At 42.1% G+C, this 23,296-nt stretch overlaps 1 protein-coding gene and 1 long non-coding RNA gene across 2 annotated transcripts in view; both read left to right on the top strand.

Moving 5' to 3' along the window:
• LOC135234338 (hematopoietic progenitor cell antigen CD34-like) overlaps positions 1 to 5,228 on the top strand; it is a 28,308-nt gene extending 23,080 nt beyond the window's left edge. Inside the window, exons 7-8 of the mRNA XM_064298838.1 lie at positions 921 to 1,073; positions 2,416 to 5,228. Of these exons, the coding sequence (XP_064154908.1) occupies positions 921 to 1,073; positions 2,416 to 2,613 (351 nt within the window). The 3' untranslated portion in view covers positions 2,614 to 5,228. The remainder of the gene's footprint in view (positions 1 to 920; positions 1,074 to 2,415) is intronic.
• An 8,305-nt stretch (positions 5,229 to 13,533) lies between these two features.
• LOC135234345 (uncharacterized) lies at positions 13,534 to 17,805 on the top strand. The gene is made up of 2 exons (XR_010324091.1): positions 13,534 to 13,687; positions 15,059 to 17,805. It is a non-coding gene; the product is annotated as an uncharacterized LOC135234345 (long non-coding RNA).
• Positions 17,806 to 23,296: the final 5,491 nt, after the last annotated feature.

The raw sequence follows: 23,296 nt of genomic DNA, 5'->3' as shown, positions 1-23,296 counted from the left end.
TTTAACGTCTGCTTTTAATTTTTTCGTTTTCTGTTCTGAGAACTATGAAAAGTGCAGAGAGTAGAGGCAGTGGTGCTGTGGCAGTTTTTTGTATTAGGAAACGGAACCTGGAAGGCCCTGGCAAGCGGGCTCATTACACAGAAATATTTGGGACGTAGTGCCTCGACATGCTTCACATTGATTCCAGATTTCTCGAGGACAGGCCATCGTTCATGCGCATTGGGGATATACCGTATACGCAACGGAAGTACTCTGGGACATTAGCTCCATACCTTCATATTCAATGACAGGCGTCTGAGGCCTCACGCTGTACGCGTAGCACCCAGGGAGAGGAGCAGTGAAAGTGAAGCTGAAGATATTTCATGGTTACGTGAGGCCAGCTCACAGCCTTGGTGAAGCCTATACTGTAACCAGTAATGACTTCCCACAGGATTAGGAAAGGAACTGAACAGAAACACTAAGAGTCTGGACTCTATACAAGAGTTTAATATATACAGTATGTATGTAACATATACAGTATAGTAATATTTCAAAAGTATGTTTTGTATAATATCTTGTTGTCTCTCATCCCGTTCTACCTATCTCTTTCCCACTCTCTCTGTCCTTTCAATTCAATTCAATTCAATTCAATGAGCTTTATTGGCATGAAATACATATTTTGCCAAAGTAAACAGGAAACATACAAAAATCAAGTTGTATAACAATGGAAGTAAAACATGAACAATGTTAATACTCTCGCCCCACCCCTCTCTCTCTCTCTCTCTCTATCCCTCCCCCCCTCTCTCTCTCTCTCTCTCTCTATCTCTCCCCCCCCTCTCTCTCTCTCTCTCTCTCTATCCCTCCCCCCCTCTCTCTCTCTCTCTCTCTCTATCTCTCCCCCCCCTCTCTCTCTCTCTCTCTCTCACTCTGTCTGTCTGTAGCTGGGACTGATTGAGGCCACACCACATTGGGGAAAACCCCACCCGACGGTGCTGGTGGCCCTGCTGATATCTGGCCTGGCGCTGGCCGCCCTGCTCATCGGAGGCTACGTCCTGAAGCAACGCCGCAGCCGCAGGGCCAAGGGCATGAGGCTGGTCAGTGGGCAAAGCGGGTCGCCCTGAACGCTAAACTTTAGCTACCGTATATACAAACACACTGCACTGTGTAACTGAGCCTTTTTCACTGACCAAGTGAAACTCTTGTCATTTGTTTGTAATATTGTTATGTGCAGATATAGTAGGACGACCAGTGGACAAACCACGGTTTTACTTTTGTTTCAATTCCATGTTTCTTTAAAGAAATGTTTTAAAACCCTATTCATCTGTTCTTCTGCTTTTCTTTTGCTTCAGTTTTTCCTTCCCAGTGTCTTTTTTTTACAGCGACATCTTTAAAACTCCCTGACCTTTTTTTTTTTTGCACAAACCATTGCCAGTCTAATAGTTCAAATGAAAAAAATAGTCTGCCAAAACATTACAGAGAAACAACAACTATAACAGTATTTGAACGCACACTCAATTAAAGAAAGCGCTTATGACAGCCACATGTAAAAAGGTATTTGTCTCTGCCATAGCCCCACAGCTGTTTCTCTGTAGGGTTCATGACATCATGGGTCAAAGCCCCTTATAGAGGGTTACACCCAGATAGCAGGATCCCAGAGACTGAGCAAAAACAGCCCTTCACATGGCTTCTAAATGTCCGTATACAAACAAGCAGAACTCAGTACTGCCACTCTGTCTCCGGATCCTCGTGTGAATCATTATGACCGTTTTAACTACATCACACTAAGAGAAGGAATGAGCATTTCAATTAGTATCCAAACTGGATTTCAGCTTGGTTTACATCCAGCATGGCTGCAACTCATATTTGTTGACTGACTCTGGACATGCTGTTTCAACAGCACGTGTTCTATATATTTTATCCATTTATTTTTTTTTTTGCTGAAAGCCTTTTTTTAGTAGATGGAAGACTGCCACCCAATGGACACTCACTATAACTGCAACATCCGTATCATACCACTTTCAAGTACAAGTAGAGGTCGAAAGTTGTCACATAAGGCGTATTCCCAACCTTTGCTACTGACCTATATCTTGCATTTAAAAGCATCCTGCAAAGTGGCACAAAAATTCTTGCTTCTGTTCCAAAATGGCGCAGGTATATTGTATGATGGATGCGCACATTTTATAAAAGGTTGTTTGCACACACACAATGTGATATTTTTCCCCCACCAGCTGTTCTACATTAACACAACACAGCTGCTTTTTTTCCTGCTGTAAATGGTTCCTGCTTCTCTGCTGATTGTGCCACAGGGTGAAATCTGCTTCCATTCTAATCGTAGCACAGGGGTTGCAGGGTGCCCAGCTAGCAGCAGTGCCCATGAAACAAGGTGCCGCTCTTTCTCCTGCATTAAGCACACTGTATTCCTCTCTGTGCCAACAGGCTGAGGAGTCCTATCAAGCAGATGAGGAGAACCAGGGTAACTCCCTGGTTTCGGTGGCCCCTCTGACCCCCCCGGAGCACCAGCAGAAGCCCAGTGTCAATGGGGAGTCCCCCAAGGGGGCAAAGATCGTGCCCCCTCCCGCTGCCACCAACGGCCACTCCACTGCCAAGGCACCCATGGCTGACACTGAGCTGTGAGCCACAACCTGGACACAAAAGGACAGAATACCCCCACCCCCCACCCCTTCCCCAACCCCTTTGCACACCCAACCAGCCAGGTGACACCAGAGATTGACACAAAAATCTCCTACACCCCAATACCCATCCCCCCTGGATCCCTTCCACACTCTCTCCTTATTCTGATTTTTGCTTGAAGGAAATGGGCGACCCAAAGCCCAGCAGTAATGGCACCAGTGAATGAGGACTGCAGTGGTAGTACTTGCAGCTGCAGTGATGACAGAGCTGTGTGTGTGTGACCTTGTGGATGCTGACTGCAGTGGAAAGACTGGGTGCACTGGGACAAGACTGAGTGGAGGACTGCAGCGTGATAGGTCCCACATTAATCAACACAGGGTCCCATGACTGCAGTTTAGGAAATGCTCACTCCTGTTACAAGTCACTTCAACTCCACTATCAATGCCTGTGAGAGTCCTACAGGTTTCCATGTGTTTTGGTTTCCTCAAAGTCCATGTTGTACATTCAAGGCCAGGTAGCACAAATTCTAAGTACTTATCGCTGAACATAAATCATTTGCAACCATGATCACAAGTCATACAAATTGTATGGCAAGCTGTAAATAAGCTGTTAAGCTGTTTACAAACTGGATGTGAGCTTTGTGTGTTTTCATTTGATCATTTGTTTATATGAGAGTGTGATGATTCAATGTATAGGTATAGACTAGTCCTACACTAGTTTGACTGCGATGCAAAATGACAAGGTGATGGGTGAGGAGAACGAGACCAGGTCTTCTAATGGTGCTTAATATCACGTTATCTGAACGAGATGACGCAGATAATGCTCCACTTCATTACTGCAGGCTTTTCCAGGATCAGGCAATGGCCTGATAGGAAGGGCAGAGGCTCCAGCGCAGGGATGCTGCACTTGTCGCTTCAGCAGCAATGTCATTGGCTACTACTGAAATCCAGATTCAGCGTGATTGGCAGGTGGAGCCCATGACACATCTACTGGAGTCTGAGCTGCTCTGTTTTTTTTTCTTGATTTTTTTTTGTTGTTGTTTTTTTAAGGGAACCTCCACTGGAATAAAACAGAAGCCCAGAATGCATTTTGAGCTAATGGTTTTTATTTCACCAGTGGAGATTCCCTTTCAATGCCAGTGTAATGTTCTTTGTTCTTGTGTTTAATACTTCGTAATGTCATAGCCCCAACATTAGTATCTTCAAGTGGTATTTTTATTTCTTAACATTGACTCTTACTACTGTACAAACTGTGCTCAGCCAAAGACAAATGCCGAACAGGTGAGCCACAGAATCAGGGAGTGTTGAGGAGAGTTTCTGGGTGACCATGTTCAAGTTACAAAGTATGTGGATTTCTTTTTTTTCTGACAGGGACTGGATTTTCAGTACACTTGCATGAGCCTAATATAGTGTTCTCAGATCGAAGTTTATGAATGGTGCATAGCAGCTATTCCAAATGTTTTCTTTAGGTTTTAAGTTCAATGGAGCAACCCCTGTATGTTCAAAATAAGATGTCTTTGTGATTTGTGGTTTTGATTGAGTCCTTTTTATTGAAAGAAGGGAACGAACTTGTGTGCAAAGCCATTTTATTCTGGCTTGCTTTATTTCACATCAGTTACTGCAGCGTTCTTAACTGGTTCTCAGAATATGTCTTTGTTGAAGAGAAGCCAGAAGCCTCAGAACATAGAGCTTAGCGTCTCAAGGGCAGTGCGGTCTGAGAACTCCACACGATTGATTCAGGCAGTGCGAGACAGGGGGATGATATTTCAAATTAAATCCTTTCTGATATGTTTATAATTGAAATTTACAGGGCTTTTTTACTAAATTTTTACTGAGGCATCTTCATAAATACTTTTTCAGAAAAGAAAATAAGCAGCAACATCCCTATAATTAGATTTTCCATCGCGAAAATCACTTGACATCACAACATCATTGTGCAGTCCGGTTCTATGGAACCATTCCATTAACGCAAGATTACTTCTGCAGTTTGTTTCCCTTTCAGTTATGTTTACTTTCGCTGGATTAAATGGAGGTTCAATTTTACAGAATTGGCCATTATCTGTTTCTAAGTGTTGAATTTGTCTGTCATGCTTGGTAATAGTACGCAACCTCATGCTTTAGTATCTTATTAGTTTAATTGCATTTTAGATGTGTTTTATTGGCATGGAATTGCATAGTCGTATAACTTAACATTAGGGAAGGAAATAGCATACGTTGAAACTTAAAATCAAGGATGAAATCTTAATGGCATATCTCTATATTAAAAGCACAGGAATAGAGATATGAATTTAATACTGCAAGATTTAGAATGCTGTTGGTCCTATAACTGGAATATGTCTTATAATTCTTAGCACAGAAGTGTGTGTTTTCCTTTTCTTTTTTTGTTGGTAACATTCCAGATCCAACTTTTAATTACACTAGTGGCCAATAAAATGATACTTTGACTCATGTTCAGGATATGATTATATATAAGAAAATAAACACATTTTTGTATGAATTATTTCATTGTTCATAAAACAATTTTGTATGTGTAAATAAAACTGCCTTCTCCTCCCTGTATGAGCAATGCATCTGTATGACTTATAAAACAAGATTATGTGTCTGTAATGTCCCCTTCAATGTGTCTCTCTGTGTCATCTTGTTGGGTCACACATCAAAACACACACACACACACACACACATGCTTATACTGTAGATGAATATGGCTGGTAAAGTATACAAATCAGAAACAGTCCATAAAGCCACACAGCTGATTAACATAAGCTACACACAGACTTGTATTTCATGGTGTGGGAGTGGTGGGATAAACATCCTACAGCTGTTCCAGTTGATCTGTATGATCCTACTCACAATTGAGAGTGACTGTTTAGGGAGGGGTACTACAGCCCCAAACCTGTAGAGTTATAGTCTTTCATTGCTAGACTGGCAGTACACAAATTGGAAGTGGTCATGTCAAATGTCTGCCCCCCATCCCCCCACCCCCTCAGGTTTATTTTTGCGCTCTGCATTTCTCATGAAATCATATAGGGGGATGGGGGGGTTGTCATCCTCCTCTGCCACCCCCTAACCCCTCCCCCCACTGTCAAGTGCTGCTCTCTTCATGTGACAGTGACACAGGAAGCTTCCTCAAGCCTGCTACCATCTTGTGCGCAAATCTTGTTCCTTGTGTGCTGGAGTACATTTGCCTTGGTGAGGCCACCCAAGGGCTCGTCAAAGATGTCAGAACAGGACAAATCCCACACGTAGACACTACTTTAAACAAAAAAAACCTCAATACAAGCAGAATGGAGAGACAAGGAACAAATTGCTCAATATTGACAGGAATTCAGACAATGGAAGCAACACAATCGCGCACATATAAAAAACGCAAATATCCCCATACATCAATGTTGTAAGACGAAAAACCATCAAACACCTGCAAAGCCAGAAAGGCAGATGCTACCAGGATTGGGTTAAGGTAATCTGATGGAGGGATGGAGAGAGAGAGAGAGAGAGAGAGAGAGCGAGAAAGAGAGATGGGACAAGCTTAGTCCAACTGGGGATAAGAAAAGGTCAAACTATCCCCCTGAGGTCCAATGTCATCAACAATAACGCAGCCGTGATCCATGGGGCCACATAGCAGCCTCACTCCATGTATAATTTCTTGGAACTTGGAATCTAAACCCTGGAAACATCGTGCCACCCTTAACACAAGCAGTCACAGATAGATGACTGCATTTAGTGCCACCAGACTTATTTTACTATTTTACTTATTTATTTTTAAGTGTGGTTACTCAATTAAAACAGCCACCAGATTTGGGGAATTCATGGTGCAAATAATATTTATATTTGTCTGTTAATATCCTTGTCTTGAAACCTTGGTCAAAGATGTGTCATGGTTTTGGCTGATGCCACCATTTCTTTTCCTTCTGCGCCTTTTCTTCAGTTATTACGGTCATTGGTTTTTTTATGCGCCTTTTCTTCAGTTATTACGGCTATTGAGTTGATTGAATTATACACGTGCAAATTTCTTTTTACAATTTGCACCTGTTGGCGTTCTATTTAAACCCCAAGCAAGGTGATAAGCTTTGCTTCAGTGTCACTTATGTTGCACGAGAGCCGGTATTATGACAAGCGACCTAAAGGTATAGGATTGAGTTGCGATATTGGATTGTTGTGGCTATAAAATTAGCACAACAGTCTTTAGCTTTTTTAGATTGTTGGCAACAAGTTAGTGCCACAATCTAAGCTCAGTATTCTTTCTTTAGGGTGTTACTTTTTCAGCCTCGGTTCGTGGTCTGTTTTCTTTGAGTTGCCCCGTTTTCTGCTCCGGCAGTTTTGTTTTATTTATACTCCTTAAGCTTGTTGTGTAGAGCTTTTCTTTGGGATACTCTCCCTAAGTAGTTTTGTTTTCCTTTCCTTTATTTTTCTGCTGTCCTTGTCTCTTGACTTTGTGGCTATTTTACCTCTGGTGAATAGCTTAAAGAACCCCCTGTTCAGTTGTGGTTGGTCTCCCAAAACCCCCACTCCCTCACAAGATGTTACTACATCACACAATAGAACGGATAGAACAGTCTATTCTGTATTTGCTTAATTTTCTTGTAATTTACCTGATATATGCTTCCAGATCTCTAAAACTTTGCAAACGTGATGAAATGTTCAACAGATTTTAACATTCAAGATCTGGATTACACATCTGCACTTTCATGAGTTTCCTATCAGAGATTAATGATGCAGGGAATGTTTATCTGATGGCTCTGATCTCCAGCAAGACATGTAGATTTGTGACCTCTTTTCCTTCCAAAAGGGAAGCCAATCCTGACTGAGGTTTCACTGACATGCTCCTGAGTGTAAATGTTTCAGTTTGGCATGTAACTGAATAAATCCCCCTAACAGAGCTCAATCTCTCCCTGTATCAGTGGCCTGACAGTTCTGCGTATGCAGCCGCCAGAATGTCTATAGTACATACCGCATGCATGATCTGAGGAAAGCTGATAAGCAACAGCTCCATAGTAATTTGAGCTTTCTCAAATGCTGTTTAATTAGGAAAATGATGCAATGATAAGGGAACTTGAAAACAACTCATCTGCTTAATGCAAAGCAATTGAGTTGTTATAATTCCTGAAAAACTGCTGGAAAATTAGTGCTGCTTTTCTGGTCTTTATTTTCTGTTCTTAATTACCTTCAGCTTTCGAAATAACACGCCTTTGTAGAGTAGGACATTTAATCACTCATAATCCCGCTGTTATGTTTTAGCATGTTAGCCTTGAATTTAGCGTTAGCTAGCTCAGAGTTCATTTGGTCCAGTTTCAATTATTGCCTACTAGTCTAACGTGTGTAGGCTTTAGGCTACTGTGGACAGTCGTAAGAGCATTTTTCTAGACATTTCATATTAATTCATATATGCCAGCAAATTTAAAATTAAAAAAAATGAAGCTCTACATGAATCATCTCAACTCCTGAATGTTAGTGTTGCATAAGAAACAATTAGGAAGCATTGCCCAGCAGTGCTGGTCAATGCATTGTTCAGGCAACCGATTTATAATAGTCTTAGATTCCAAGGAAAAGGTACGAGGTAGGAACTGTAAACAATCTTCATTCTGCAGAAGGGAGTCTGTTCACACAAGATGTTTGTTCAAAGTCTCACAGATGGACAGTTCCTCTGAGCATTTATAACACTCATAACACATCACTTGGTGTTTACCCTCAGCTTAGGAAATAAACATTTCCTACGTTCACTGGTCTCCCAGATAAGGATAATAGGGTTATATTTACTACTTTAAAAAGACAGAGCCTGGACCCCCTCCCATCTAAACTACAATGTTAGTCATTATGGATAATATTGATTAGCTATGTTCGTCAAAGAAAAAGAAAATACACACACATATAAAAGACACGCATAATAAAAACATTCTAACTACAACATTATTATTTCAGTAGTGTTCATTCAGTAGGCTAAATTTTTGGTGTCCTTGTCATATTTAAAAACAAAAACAATATCTGTACAGATTCTCATTCACGTGAAAAAATAGTCATGAATCCCAATTAACAGATAATGAAAGCAGAAATAGCTATAAGTTTACTGCTTTCAGCTGTAATTCATTCCAATCAATAATAATAAAAACATCTTTTCTCAATTTTATAGGCTATTGAGATATGTTGTTTCTGCTTTAATTCTCCTTAATTGTGAATTCAGTGCAGTTCAGTTCAGAGTGAAATGTCAGCTGTAATACACAGCAAGCAAAGAGAGTAATACATGCCAGTACTGGGTTACTCAGTACAGACTATTCCATTCCAGGCCAAACACATGCAGCCAGGAGGGGGCAGAAAACAGACTTCTGCATGACCACACTACCCTCACAATGGGCTTTTTCTCCATTTCATACTCTTTCTTTTAATTGAGAATTTGTTATTGGGGGAGGGGCTGTCCATCAGGCTGTCTATCAGGATCACAGTACCCTATGAATATGCATGAGAGTGGGAGGAGAGAGTCTGGCCTGTTTTCTCTGGATTGCTTTGGTTATTTATAAAAAGAGCAAAATGCACTTTCTGTCATGAGTCAGAACTTATTGGCTTATTGACCCCAAATCCAATTATAAGCAGCTTCACGCTGCCAGTTCGTTGTTATTGTTTGTTACAAGTTGCCATTGTTCACGTTAAAGCCCTATTTGGAGTAGTTCCCTCAGCCTCTGCACACAGGACTCAAAACAAAAAAAAAGCTCATGTTTACAACTTACAACTTGTTTTTCCTGTCACTCTAAATATTACAGGGGCAGATTTCACCTTGAGTGCAATATAAGTGGTGATTTTTGAAGGTAAATCTGCATTATATGCTTGAATGAGTACAGTACCTGCTCACACACTTAAATTGACAGGAAGAATTTGGCAGACCAATGACCATGATGATGGTCAGTTCATTTTAAGTTAGACAGTTGCTGCTCTGACATTATAACTCAGTTAAAAAAAGATCATACAACATTACAAGCATATTACTATAATATTACAGTGATGAGAAATGTATATGACAAGGGAACATTGTTAGATTGCAACTTACTTGCTCAGTGTGAGACCTTACTAGAAATAACTTTTTTGCTAAAGTTACAAGTGCTCTCATATTACATTACTAGAGTGAGAGTGGGGGGAAAACTCATAATCTCTCCCTGAAGTCTATAAATATCGGCATGCGTTGTTGGATCATGTCCACGAATTCCAGCTGTCTTGAATGGCAGTTTGGCGCAGCGTTTTTACCATTTGTACCTTGATGGCTGTAGATTAGATCCCCAAGCAGGGCATGGGACTTGCGCTAGTGAACAAACAACTTTACCTGAATTAGCTTCAGCAAATGTCCAGACAAAGGATTTCAACTAAAATGGGACACAATAATGTCGCCCAAGTCAATTCAAGGTGGTGCTGGCTGTGTTGAATTAGTCTGAGACATTGTTTTTTTCACCACATAGTCCGTTAAAATTGATTCCTATGGGAAATTCAAGTAGAGGATGTTAGGAATGTACTATGGGTTCAGAAAAAGGCCTGTGATTGCTTAAGCCAGAGAGATGTACTGTATCATATGTAACTGCTGACTGAAATGTAAACATTGAGAGAGGCATTCTGAGGTCACCTAAGGACAATGGACAAGATGGATCCTGGATTTACATTTGAGAAAAGAGGGCAAGCACACGCGTAATTTATATTTGGAGCATTGAGAGCTCAAATTATGACTGGAATTAAATCCGCATCGCAGCTCTTGGCATGTTAACCTTTTGCGGATATCTGTTAGTCTATCGCCGCACCCCCTACTCTCTCTGACACACACACACACACACACACACACAAGCACGCACACACACACAACCAGAGAGATTGTTAATATGAAGGCCATAATTGATCTTAAGGATTCATGCAATTAAAGTCAATCAGGGCAATTAAATAAAGCATTGCAGTGCAGGCACACCAAGCATTGCAGTGCAGGGTGCCATAAATGGGAGACCACCTGATCTCGGAGAGGTCCCTCTTCACAGGCAAGGGGACCTGGGTGGAGGAGCAGGCCTGGGCCCAGGTCCAAGCGCATGAGCCACAGGCAGCCTGGCTGGGGGGGTGGAACTACAACTACAACATTTGACCCCCGAAGGTAATTTGACCCCTCTTTTTACTACCTGGAGTAAAAAGGAGAAGGAAACACCCTACCCTACCAAAAAAGATGGCAGCATACAATAATAATAAGTGATTCAAACTCGTTTTCAAAGTCTGAATCACGCGATTCAAAGCCTGTTTGGAACACAAGGAGATACGCGCTATGGAAACATCTTGATGGATAGTGATACATTCCCTGGGAAAGGACTGCCAGTAGTGCTGCAATCCTCAGAGGGACAGAAGCCACAGGGAACAGAGCCAGAGGGACAGATGGGTCACGTTCTCTGGTGACTGATCTGGACACATGGGGTGATTTGTCAATACCTTATCAGGCCCAATACCTCACCACCCTGGTCAGGCTGAGACGTTAGCATTAGCCCACACCCCAGACACCATAATATATATGCCAGAGCGGCATTTCAGCACTTCATGTATATAAATAATACAATCCCAGGGCTATTGCTACAGTAGTAAACAAACCTTTCAATGTCATTCACAATCCCTTAGACGCTTGTGGACAATTAAAACAATGTTTTCATGCTTGTGTCCTGATGTAGCAGTAGTGTGGCTACAATGAGATACCTTATCAGAGCAAAGACTGGCATGATGAGGAGCAATTAATACTACTGAATGCTCCCATAACAAGTGTAGTAGTGCAAACAATGGTTTGACCTACACAGGGCTTCAGCAGGTATAGCTACCAGGGACCTGCATGGGAGGATTTGTATATGATTTGTGAGTTGGTTACATTATGGACTGCACCGCACACCTTGCCCAAGCTCAGGTTTTTTAAAAATTTTATTTTAAGTGTCTATGCATGCACTCTTCGGCTGACATAGAGAAAATTAGAATAACTGTTGCATTTACTTAATTTAACTTCAGCCTGCTGTGCTCTGCTAACATAAGAGTTAGTAAGTTATATGTGTTGGTCTGCAGCTTACCTGCAGTCCTATGGAATGGAGCATATTACTCTCATAATATTACAGATCATGCCTGTGAATATCTATTGTTACCTTGACAAAATAGTTTTCATGTTTCTATTTGAAGTTCAGCAATACCACATTTTAATAAGGGCCACCAATTAGTAACCCATTCTCTTTTTATTTTATTTGTTAAGGTAGTAGCTCTGACTCAACAAGATTTACATTTACATTTATTTTTATTTGTTTTTTATTTTAATTTATCCAAAGCAATGGAAAGGAAGTGCATACCATATGATATCTTGTTATTATGTAACAAGATAGCATATTGGATAAAATGAAAAGAATTAATGGCTTTCAGTTAAGAAACTTGGGCCTCGTTTACAGAATTGCTTAAATTTCAGATTTGCTTAGATAAAGAAAAACTGACCAGCTGCAAGCACAACATACATCTGTCATGAGAACCATAAGAATCGAGTAAACGTAATAATTTATTTTCCATAATTATGCAAACCTGCAGTGAGGTCAAATTTTGTAATTATATGCAGAATTTGACTAAATTTGTCATTAATCATGTCTTAAGTGCAATTTATATCTGATCATTTTAACCAGACGATTAAAAGTACAACAGGGTGCCTTATTGCAGAAAATAACAAGTGCGTACCACAGAAAAATTAATTGTATGCTAGACTGCCAATTCTAAGCATTAGAATATGCTGGGCTAAGGGTACAATTTAGGCCTACACGTTATGAAAAATATTGGAATAGATACACATGGTTATGTTTTAGCCTTTGTAGAACAGTGCCTACCATAACAAATTATAATAATAAAACAAGCATTGTTACTGTCAGGGGCTGTTTCCCAAATGGGGATTTCATGTGCGTCAGCAAAGAGAAAGCTAAGCATGACCTTTTATTTGGTTCAATATCGCCCCCTGCTGTGTTCACTCGTTGACTGCCTGCTAAAAACATTTGACAATTGCCACTTCGTAGTTCTAACACAATCTACGAAGAAAATATTTATTACACTGCTCAGTTGTTAAAGATTTTAGAAATGTAGAAAAAAAGATCGTCTCATGCTTAACAAACGAATCGAACTCGTATTTTCCAAAATATGAAAAATCAAGTTCAAGCTTTAAAAACAAGTAGCCTACCAGGATGTTTCAGACTAATTAAACCGTTTGTGATATAACTGCAATCGTGCAACTCTTAACGTTAGACTATAGGCTACATACAGTCATATTTTACACAAGTTATATTGGTTATAATGGCTATAATATTGTTTCGTCTGATGCAGCAAATATTTGGGGAAAAAGTAACCACAGTGTAGCGGTTATTCACTAACGTAATCAGAATATCTTTAGGCCTGTATGTTGGATATATGCTGCTGCATATGCTATGTTATATTGACAGCAGCTACTTGACTTGTGTTTTAGCTACGTAAACGTAAGGTTTATTACAGACTTCAAAGCTGATGTCGCAAGTATTTTCGGCAAAGAGGAACCTATGTGAGAGGTTTCTCATAGGCTATTATTTCCGATATTTTTATAATGTGGATGTGGAGCATACTTGAAAACATAAAACAAATCTAACCTCATATAATCTAACAGACTGTTGAGAATATAGTTTTGAACCCAGGTTCTTTTATAAAATTGCCCTCAGCCTTGCGTTTGGTTATATCTTTCATACGAGTGAACGTTCATTTTTTCAGCCAATACGGGAAAATCCGGAGATTTACGGTAAAATGGTCCCCAGTAGCACGTGATCTCATCAAATGTTTGTAAACATGCGTCAATCGCGTGTGATACTGACGTCGGAGAAATAAGTTGCAAAGTGTCCTCCAATCAGAGAGTGGGGGAGTGTGGGGGGCGGGGTTCAAATGTTGCGCCGTGGAAAATTCGATAGTGATTTTCTAATAAAGTCAAGGGGATTTTTTCAGGATTGAAAATAATGGGAATCAGTTCTGTGAAGCAATAAGTGTGTCGTTGACCCAGTTGAACAAACTGGGATGCACAAGAGCAGATTCCCAGAAGGTTTGTGTTTGTCCAGGTAAGCCATTTATTGTTATTTCACAGACAGGAGCATCCCCTTTATTACATCTGTATCTAGACTATTATGCAGCTACGTAAGTTAGAATAGTGTCATTGATTCTGTTCTGTTTTCTTTATGAATTAGTAATAACCCGCTTTATAATGAATATCCAATATTGTTTACCACGTTGACATTAATATTGACGTATTCGATTTGAAAAGATTGAGATTAAACTCAATGTTATACTGCGTCAGACTAAAGGCTGTAAAGACATAGCACAGTCGGTCAGTTAACCAGCGGTCAGATCGCATTGAGAAATCGAAAGACTGTAAACAATATCCCTACCATATGATGAAGCGAATTGCGCAAAACCAGGCCTTTGGTCGATCAAGGAAAACCCGACGGTAAGCAGTAAGGATAAACAGAGAGAGAGAGGGAGGTGGGGTAGGATGCTGCGCAAGGGATAGGTGTGCGGACAGAATCATGCTCGGCAGAGAGGATGTTACGCAGTTCATATTTAGTACGCGCCTTCTTTCCGCATGGTCCTGTACCGAATACGCAGCCTTTCGCTCTAACTAGTCGCACACATTTTGTGAATTTATTCACATCTGCCACGAGCTTGCTGCACATAATAACGCAAATTACCGTAAATATAAATATGAATTTATATACTTTTTTTTTAAATCGCAAAAATGCCATTTAATCGTCTATTTTCATCATAATGGCTAATAATAATAATAATAATAATAATAATAATAATAATAGTACTACTACTACTACTGCTACTACTACTACTACTACTAATAATAATAATAGTACTACTACTACTACTACTAATAATAATAATAATAATTATTATTATTATTAGTAGTATTGTGAATGAGTGTGAAGCAGGGCGTTCCTGCAAAAGAGGATCCGTGCGCAGCGAACCTACCCTGGGTAAATAAAGGTTAAATAAATAAAATAAATTATATTATAAGGAACATTTTCCATTTTTCTTTAAATAAACCATGACAAGACATGTTTGTTTGGGAAAATCCAATTGATGGTTCCTCAGTGAAATTTGGCGATTGCCAATTGTCAATTAAGGGCGAAAAATCACCATATGTAATTGTAAAGTTAAGGTTGAGACAGTGAGTACTTTTAATAGATGTAAACAAACCTTAAATCTACAATACTCTTCCAACACTGGGGGTCACTGTTGTGCTCATTTCAACATACTGTACCAGGTATGATACATAATAATGGTATTAATAGTAATAACAATAATAATCATTATCATTGTCATAAAGATTGTAAATAATAATAGTTTATCACTTTTCACATATTTAAATTTTCATGCATGTATTAACGATATTGGATGTCTATTGATTTCTTAATTATTTCCAGCTAACCAAGGGTTAGATGTATTCCTGACAGCTACAGAACAGGTAAGGACATGAGGTACATCATAGTAACAATCTGGGTATTGTTTTTGCTGAAAGGTATTCTATTCAGCCACTTCACAATTATTTTGATAACCAATGAAACAGATGTGCCAAAATGTCTGACTTCAGTGAAGTGTTTGAAAATCAGTGGCAGTGTGTGTGTGTGTGTGTGTGTGTGTTTGTGTGCATGTCTGCATGCAAACACGCAGTTGTAGATGATAGTGTATATTAATGAATTATATACTGAGTGATGTCTTGCTTCTATGTTTTGGAATGCAGTTTTATCAGTAGTTTTCAATCTGTGAGGTCTATGTTTTACATGAATGTCTTGTTTATGGCATTATTGCAGTACAGTATGTCTGTAGAAGTAGCTGCGGCTGCTCCTGTGGCTGCTCCTGCGGCCTTAAGTAGCTGCCCTACTTACAGAGGAAATGCATAAGTGACATCAATCAGGTCGCTGCTCCTCTGGGAGATGCGATTAAAAAACTAAAATCACAAGCATGAAGAATCTGGGATATCATAAATCATATTTTACATTCCCACCCCTTTCTTCACCGGGGCGGGGGGGGGGGGGGGAGGGTATGGACCGCCACCGTTGTCTGATGTCCCCTGATCCCACTCGGCTAGACACCCCCATGGAATGCGCCCGGCATTCTGGGGCTTTGGATTTAATGAGAGCCCCGCTATGCATGGCGTACAGGGCTCAGCCGTGCAATGGCGCATTCGAGAAACGGCGGAGGCTTTCTGAGACGGAGCGCCGGCTGCCTCTCTAGCGAGAGATGAAGGTTTAGTAAGCGGAATACTGCCGAGAGATGACACTGCTAAAATTAACATGCTGTCTGGTGAGCGGCGGGGTAAAAATAGACGGCGGAGAGGAGGCGTGTTTGCGCGCATCGTTAGCGGCCGTGCGCCGCTTCGAGGGCGACGCAGTAAAAAGATCGCCTGCGCGCTTCTCGTCTGCAGGTACTTGTTGGAGTCGCAGTTCTTAACACCAAACTGCCGCTGTGCAGAGCAGCAGCATTTAGGTTTTCACTGGAACTACTGATAAACGGCACAACATGGGCCTCGGCTGCGCTGTGCTGCTCTTGAGGCTGAGCAGATGTGTTTCAGGAAGTTTAACATGTTACAAACTGCACTGACCGCAGTGTGTTAACACAGCCAATGTTTGTTTGTTCTCACGTCAAATCTACAGAGTTATCACTGATGAGTGTGAACCATCTTCATACTTGATAATGTAAGCCGTCTGTTATTTTTTTTTAAAAACAGGCGTTGGTGATTTAGATCCCTTATTAGCCATTTCCTCGCAGGTAGAGGCTTGCAGAACCAAGCGGAAGCTGACTCTCCTGGTAGCCTCACTCCCACCGCCCCCCCTTCTTAAGTGCAAGTCAGGCTCGCACCTCTTTGGAGGACTATTGTTTATTTTTACCAGCCCTTTAATTGCACCCTTTGAGAGTGAGACTTCTGAGGCCACGAGCTGTTAATGAAACTTACGGAGAGTGTCTCGCAGAGGTCCCAGCTCCTGACACTTCACTGTGGGGAAACCAGCGGTGATGTGAGGAGAACCAAAGGCGCCGCTTCATCCCCGGGACAGAAGACGTCCCCTCTGTCCTCTGTCGGGGGCGGGGTGGCGACGCTCGGTAGGGCCAGAGCCCCTGTGGTCTGGACGCCCTGTGACGGGAGCAAGCAGCTGTTTCCCGGCGCTGCTGCAGCTTGGCGCGTCTGTCCGGAAGTTTCCGCGCAGGGTTGCCACGGTGCGCTGCTGGCGGAGCGACGGGCCGCCGCTGAGCCTGAGTCGCCAAGTGCGGCCTCCCTGAACTGCTGCTTCAGGCGCCCTGCCTGCCTTCTCCTACAAAAGCACTAAGGCCAGAGAGACAGCCAACCGCCAGATTCCTCTGCCTCACAATCATGTTTAAAAACATTTTTAGAAATCAGAAATTAAACCACTTGATTTAGGAGTGAGGTCTACTTCACTCAAAAATAGCTCATTTGTATTAATGCCATCATAGTGCATGGAGTGTGTAATGCTTGGAAGCAATGAAACAGTTCTGTTTGGGCGCCTCATTTAATAGTTTTTTAATTGAAGGTTCCTTATGTTTCAAGGTGTTGGTTTTCATTTTGATTTTATTACTGTTGTTTATTTTATCTGGCTTCAATGAATTCTCACCCCTCACCCCCAGGAGCTAAATTAGGAGCTCTTATCTCTAAGAGGCTTACATATACGTAAGCCTTACGTGCCACACCACTCCACTCATCACACGCACACGCGTATACAAACACACTCAGAAGGGCTGGGCTCAGCAGTGCATGCTGGGATGGCATCCTCCTTCAGGACCTTGCCAAGCTAATGAGTGACAGCTGCCAATGCAAAGACGAGAAGGATGCCAGCGTTCCTACTCCTGTTGAGCCTCGTTCAGATACCAGCCACCCACTGCACTGCGAACAGCAATACCAAACGATCAAAGTTCCGATTCATTTCCCCATGACTTACAATAAACCATGAAGGGAAGGGGAGTGACATAATCTATCGAAGGCATATTAGCTGAACCACTTCCTTCCCACCCTACTGCAGCCCTTGTTGTTGCTTTTGTATGCGCTGCTTGCGCTGACATCTGCTTAAACTCACACATTTACAGTAAGTACTTCTCACAAGCAATTCAAATAAATGAACTCCAATTATTCAGTTCTTTAAAAAAAAAAAAAAAAAGGAAGTCTATAACTTAAACATGCGAAGCCCCAAAGAACCTGAATATTAAATTATTTCATTTGCTGTTCATTATTAAGCCTTTTTTCATGTCTGTCTATTCCTACACTGCTCTACTTGTATCAACAATACAGTGCTTTATGAACATCAAAGGGGTTTTTGAGGGTTAAAGGTATTCAGGGTGAAATGCGGTGCCTTCAGTTCCAGGTCAGTGGGGTGCAGTTGCGTAGTCCTGTTATTAGGCCCCAAAGGCCATGTTAAACTCTTAACTTGTTATTCTGGCACTGTCATAAATGAAGGTAAAAAAAATTACATTTGCAAGACATTACAGTCTCCCACAAGTGTAATGCAGTAGCAACACAGTCAGATCTAGGGAAATAAAGAACTTCCACGAGACTTATAAAAGCCTTACAGTCAAAATATTTAGTTTCTTCTTGTGGTTGTGTGTTAATGAGCTCTTCCTTCCCTAAAATAATCATCCAACACTAGGCACGACCATGCAACACCAAAGAACAAAGTGTACATGTCAGCATTAAGGTTCACTGTCTTGACATGTTTACAGTAAAATATGTAAAAGAAACAAAGAGTAGTCCAAGTCTGTGCGTGTGATCCTGAGACAGAGCAGCTAATTGGAAATGCCTGACCTGGATTCACATCACAACAAACATGGTTCTGTCTTCAGAAGAATAAAAATAAAGAAAGCAGTGGAATGTTTGACCACTTGTTTGTAGTTCAGTCACTCAGTTCAAAGACTGAGTGAAAGGCTAGAATCTGCATAGGTAGGATATTTCCATAAAAATCCAACAGCCGTAAGCCCTTGGGGACAGTGCCGCAGCCAGAGAAAACATTTGGGGAAAAGCATTTGAGTTATCAGATGGTATGTTGACCAAAGCCCAGCATTTTAAAATTCACCAGCTGTCAATGATTAATGTGTTAAAGTTGCATTTACAAAAGATGCAGAAGGGTCTTCACGGAGGTGCATGTAGACCCTTTGAAGAAGATGCCGAAATTCCATTTGGCATGTTAAATGGTGACGTTCCCATCTCACGCATACTGCAAGAGGATCACACTGGCAGTTCAGCTTTATTTGAACTATGAAAGGCCACTTGCCTCCAAGCTAATATCACCTTTTAAAATAAATTGCACCTGTTAGGAAATATGCTGGCCTAAAATGTAAGATAATTGTGACAGCTCAGTTATTTGTAAAATATTGTGCTAGTTGAAATGACACTGGAAACATCCGGGTTTTTCTGATTCATAGCATAGCACAGCAACAAATTAAGTATGCACAAAAACTTCCTGTGGAGTTTTGAGATGGATTTATAGCATAAAATCAAGCATGAACAAGCTAATAGCCGGAACGTTGGTATTAAATGTGTGAAAAGACAAACAGGAGCTTAAATAAACTGGAAACTGGCTTCTCTCAGGTCTCAGGATCAGTGAAGAGTTAAGGCTTGGAGGTGGGGGGAGGAGGGGGGCGGAGGGGGGTTAGGGTATCTCTCAGTGGGAGTTGAAGGGAAATCAGAGAGTGCAGCTCAAGCCTCTTTTCCTTCCTTTTGTTTTTTTTCTGTTGTTGCTGTTTTTGTTTTTCTTTCAAAAAGGGGGACGGTATGCCTTTAAAACCAGCTGGCTGTCAGGTGACCAAGGAGGCACAGTCATCTCAGTTCACGGGGAGAAACAGAGTGAGCAACTGTGAGCAACAGAGAAACAGCAGAAATGCAAGAGGGAGAGAGAACGAGAACGAGAGGGAGAGAGGAGAGAGCGCCGATGTAAGGGTGACACAGAGGGAGAGGGGGAGGGCGAGAGAACCCGGAGCTACCAGAGAACGATGGCTGTGGCCCTTTAACTGTAGCTGTAGTTGGGAATTTGTGCAGCAGTGTGCCGCTGGCCTGAGTGTTTCAAGAATCTGCAGTTGTGTATCTACAACACCGGGGGAAAGCCTGGAGAATTAAGTGCTGCGTCACACTTGAAGCAGAGAGATTGTGAGCATGTGTGTGTGTGTGTGTGTGTGTGTGTGTGTGTGTATGAGTATCGATTTGTGTGTGTTTATATGCGTGTGTGTGTGAGTATGGGTTTGTGTGTGTGTTCGTGTGTGTGTGTCTGTGCGTGTGTGTGGGCGTGCAAGGGCGTGTGTGTGCGTGTGCGAGGGTGTGTGAGTGTGTGTGTGTGAGTGTGTGTGTCAGGGAGAACTAGCTTTGTTGATGTCTGTAAAGAGCAATACTGCTGCTGCGACCAGATGAAAATAGAGTGCGAGGGAGAGGGAGGGAGAGAGCGCAAGGTTTTGGATTAGTAGCTACGTCACTTTTTCACGTCGAAGGGAAAACAGCAGCTAAGATAACAGGAGCCCAGTTCTCAGATTTTCTACCTGAGAGTGGACGCAACTCTGAGCGAGCCTTTTTTTATGCTTCTTCTTCATCATATTGTTCACTTTCACTGTAGCTCCTTAACTAGCTCTTCGTCGACGTTGTTGTGCATATCGGGGATAGTGCTGCGGAGTTGCAACATGGATGCTGAAGATGTGACGTAGTTTACCTTAGTCGGGAAGCAATGTTCGGATGGTGAGCGAGGAGGTGCGGGTACAATAGCGTGTGAGGCGAAGGGTTAACGCAAAGAAGATTGTTCTGGAAGGTTCTTTTGACTGAGACGAAGCGCATTGGCCAGAGCATTTATGGATAATAATCCAGGTTACACCGAATATTATTGTTTTTTAATGCTATGTGTTATATAGAGTAATAACATGTGCATTACTATAGGCATAGGAAACATGTACATATGCTTCATATATGCAATTATGTATAAACATCATTAGCTATTATATATGTGAGAGTATATGAGAATGTTGCTGGCATATACGAATACTTATTCACATATACAGACGTACATGTATGCATTCGATATAGGCAGGATGTCTTTTTTGAAACAACAAAGGTATAAATGACCTTTTGTTCTCCAGAAAATATACATTTATTCTTGCGTTCAGCCTGCCTTCTTCCTATCGGACGTGTATCCTTATGGTAAGTGATAATGACTGTTTTGCTATATGCAAGATTCTTGATTGTTTTGCCTACTTATTCCTATGATTAACTCTCTGTAGGCACAAAGGACAGGAGAGAAGGGTGGAGTCATAGTGGCATGGATGGGCAGAGGGGAGACTCGGTTCAAGCGCAGGAGCTAACAGGAGAGGACGCTAGCACCGAGCCATAAGTGTCAGTAGGCGCTGTCGCAGTTGTGATTTTGTTTACAACAGACTGTGCCATGATGGCGCTGGCAGTTCCGGTACAGGGCAGGGTAGGGTTAGAGCGCCTGTCGCGCTCGAACATTTGTTTCTGCGCAGTTAGAGGATGCAAGTAGTGATGCAGTGAACTTTTTTTTGAGAGGTTGGGGAGGGCAAAGCTCTGTATGTCTCTCCCCCTCCTTGCTCCCACTGTCTCTCTGACTGTGCTGGGGTAAAGGGTGCACGCCTGTGGCAGATCTGCCCCTGAAAGCAACTCTGGGGGTTTAAATGTCATGGCTCTGGATCAGAAAAAAAAGTTGTTTATCTTGCTCTCTTGGTGACTCTGTAATGGCAGCCTTCCAGCTCGCCTGCGATAGACTTCCTAAAGCAGCTGCATCATCAAATTGAGGAGCAGAGCTCTTCTGCTGTTGGGCTGGGGGAGGGCCCATGAGAGCAGAAGCTTTTTACTGTCATTGGCTAAGCATAGGGAAGCAGGTGGAGAGCTTTTTCTGATTGGCTGAGTGGTCTAGCTGTCATTTATAGGAGTTCTGATGAGACCTGATTGCCTGTCCACAGAGAAGATATGATTTATTAGGTTCCTGTGTTCTGCTGTAGTTAATTTCCAAATAATTATTATTTGTGCACTATCAAGCACCACCATTTTAAGAATTAGCAGGCTGTAGTGTAGATTTCCCAAATAAAAAAACCATGATGAAGCTGAAGTATTTTAGCAAAATTAACAGTTTAGTAGATAGTGCTTAAGGCACAGAACTGTCATTGTTGGAATGAAATTGGTGGAATTCAATCCACATTGTCTTTACGTTATTTTTCTTTTGACTAACAGCTGAAAGCAGGAATTCTTTTTTTTTTTCTCTTTTTTATGGTAAGTTCAACTATCACTAACTCTAACTAAACTGAGTTTGTAAGACTTGTGTTTAGTTGTAAGTCAAACTTATGGACAAATGTTGATTGAATGCAGGCTGGATTCCATATTTTCAATTACCGCGAGAAGTAAATACAAATAAAACAGAAACCACCAACGTCGCCAGTGCCAACAGGAGTTGTGAAAGGGGCGTAGCGTCTGTGTTTATATCATAAACCTAGTTTCTTTTCAAACTGAGCGTGTGCGACATGCCAGTGACTGAGACCGCTGTGCTGGCTGTTTGTCAGTCCTTTCCACTGCGGCCCCTGGGCCCCTGCCTTAGTCAGTCCGTCCTGATCAGCCAGAGCTTCTCTGAACATCACCAGTCACTCATCCAGTGTTAGCTCCCGTGTACACAGAGGGCAAGGTCTCTACCTCCTTCTGTATGTTTCAGTGTGACTGCATGCATCTTTCAAAATATAACTTCAAAACTTAAGACATGCCAGCGGGTGGGTCTGCCAGCGCCTTTGACAGCCCCGTGCCCGTGTCCAGTAGGGCATTGCGCAGCTGAATATTCTGGGCTCAGGAGGCTGTGATGTCACGGACCTGCCAGCAGCGGGGATGATGCAAGAGCGCCTTCGATTGCCAAGCGTCTGCTGCTGCTGCTGCAGTTGACGCCACAAACTTGGGAGTTGGAGCAGAGATGCCCGCCCTTGTGCAGGAGGCTGGGGGGGCTCACTTCCTCACTGGCTGTTCCCCACTTGCAAGGCGAAGGGCCAAAACAAACCCGTTGTTCATATACAGCTTACAGTCTCACTGTAAACTTATTATTCCAGGGGAGCCCACGTACATTTCGGGCATCATGTCTCCAAATCCCACTGCCCTTCTTTGTTGTAGTAAAAAAAAAGAAAAACAATTAGAAAGGATTAAATTAGTGACTACCTACAAAGATAGAAGCATTTTATGCATGCTGCGCTTATATGTATTTTAAGTTTGTTTTCGGTTCGGACGCGCTGGTGGACATCCGGGAACAGAGGGCACATCTGCAGCGGGCAGAACTGTCTGTCAGAGCCGCTCCATTGGTATTCTCAGGCTGTTCCTGCGGGTTCCTGAGTGGGAGAGGAACAGCGAGTGCAGAACAATATCGACGGCTCCGTACGACTCCTTTGCTTCGCATGCCAACAGGTGGAGGCCCTGCTGTTCTGCCCAGGCACGTGGGACTGCGCTTCTCTCGGAGGGGTGTAAATGAGCTTTTGCTAATGCGGACATTATAGCCGTGCTCTTTTCCGCGAGTGATGTGCATGCACAAAGGCTAGCTGGCAACGACGAGCAGGTGAAATGCCTTTTCGATGGCATGTTAAGCAGATGGGGGGGGGGGGGGGATGGAAATTGTGATCAGGTCTCTGTCAGAAAATGAGAGCAG

This window comes from Anguilla rostrata, chromosome 11, assembly GCF_018555375.3.
Source record: "Anguilla rostrata isolate EN2019 chromosome 11, ASM1855537v3, whole genome shotgun sequence".
Lineage (NCBI taxonomy): Eukaryota > Metazoa > Chordata > Actinopteri > Anguilliformes > Anguillidae > Anguilla > Anguilla rostrata.
This window is presented reverse-complemented; position numbering and strand designations above follow the sequence as displayed.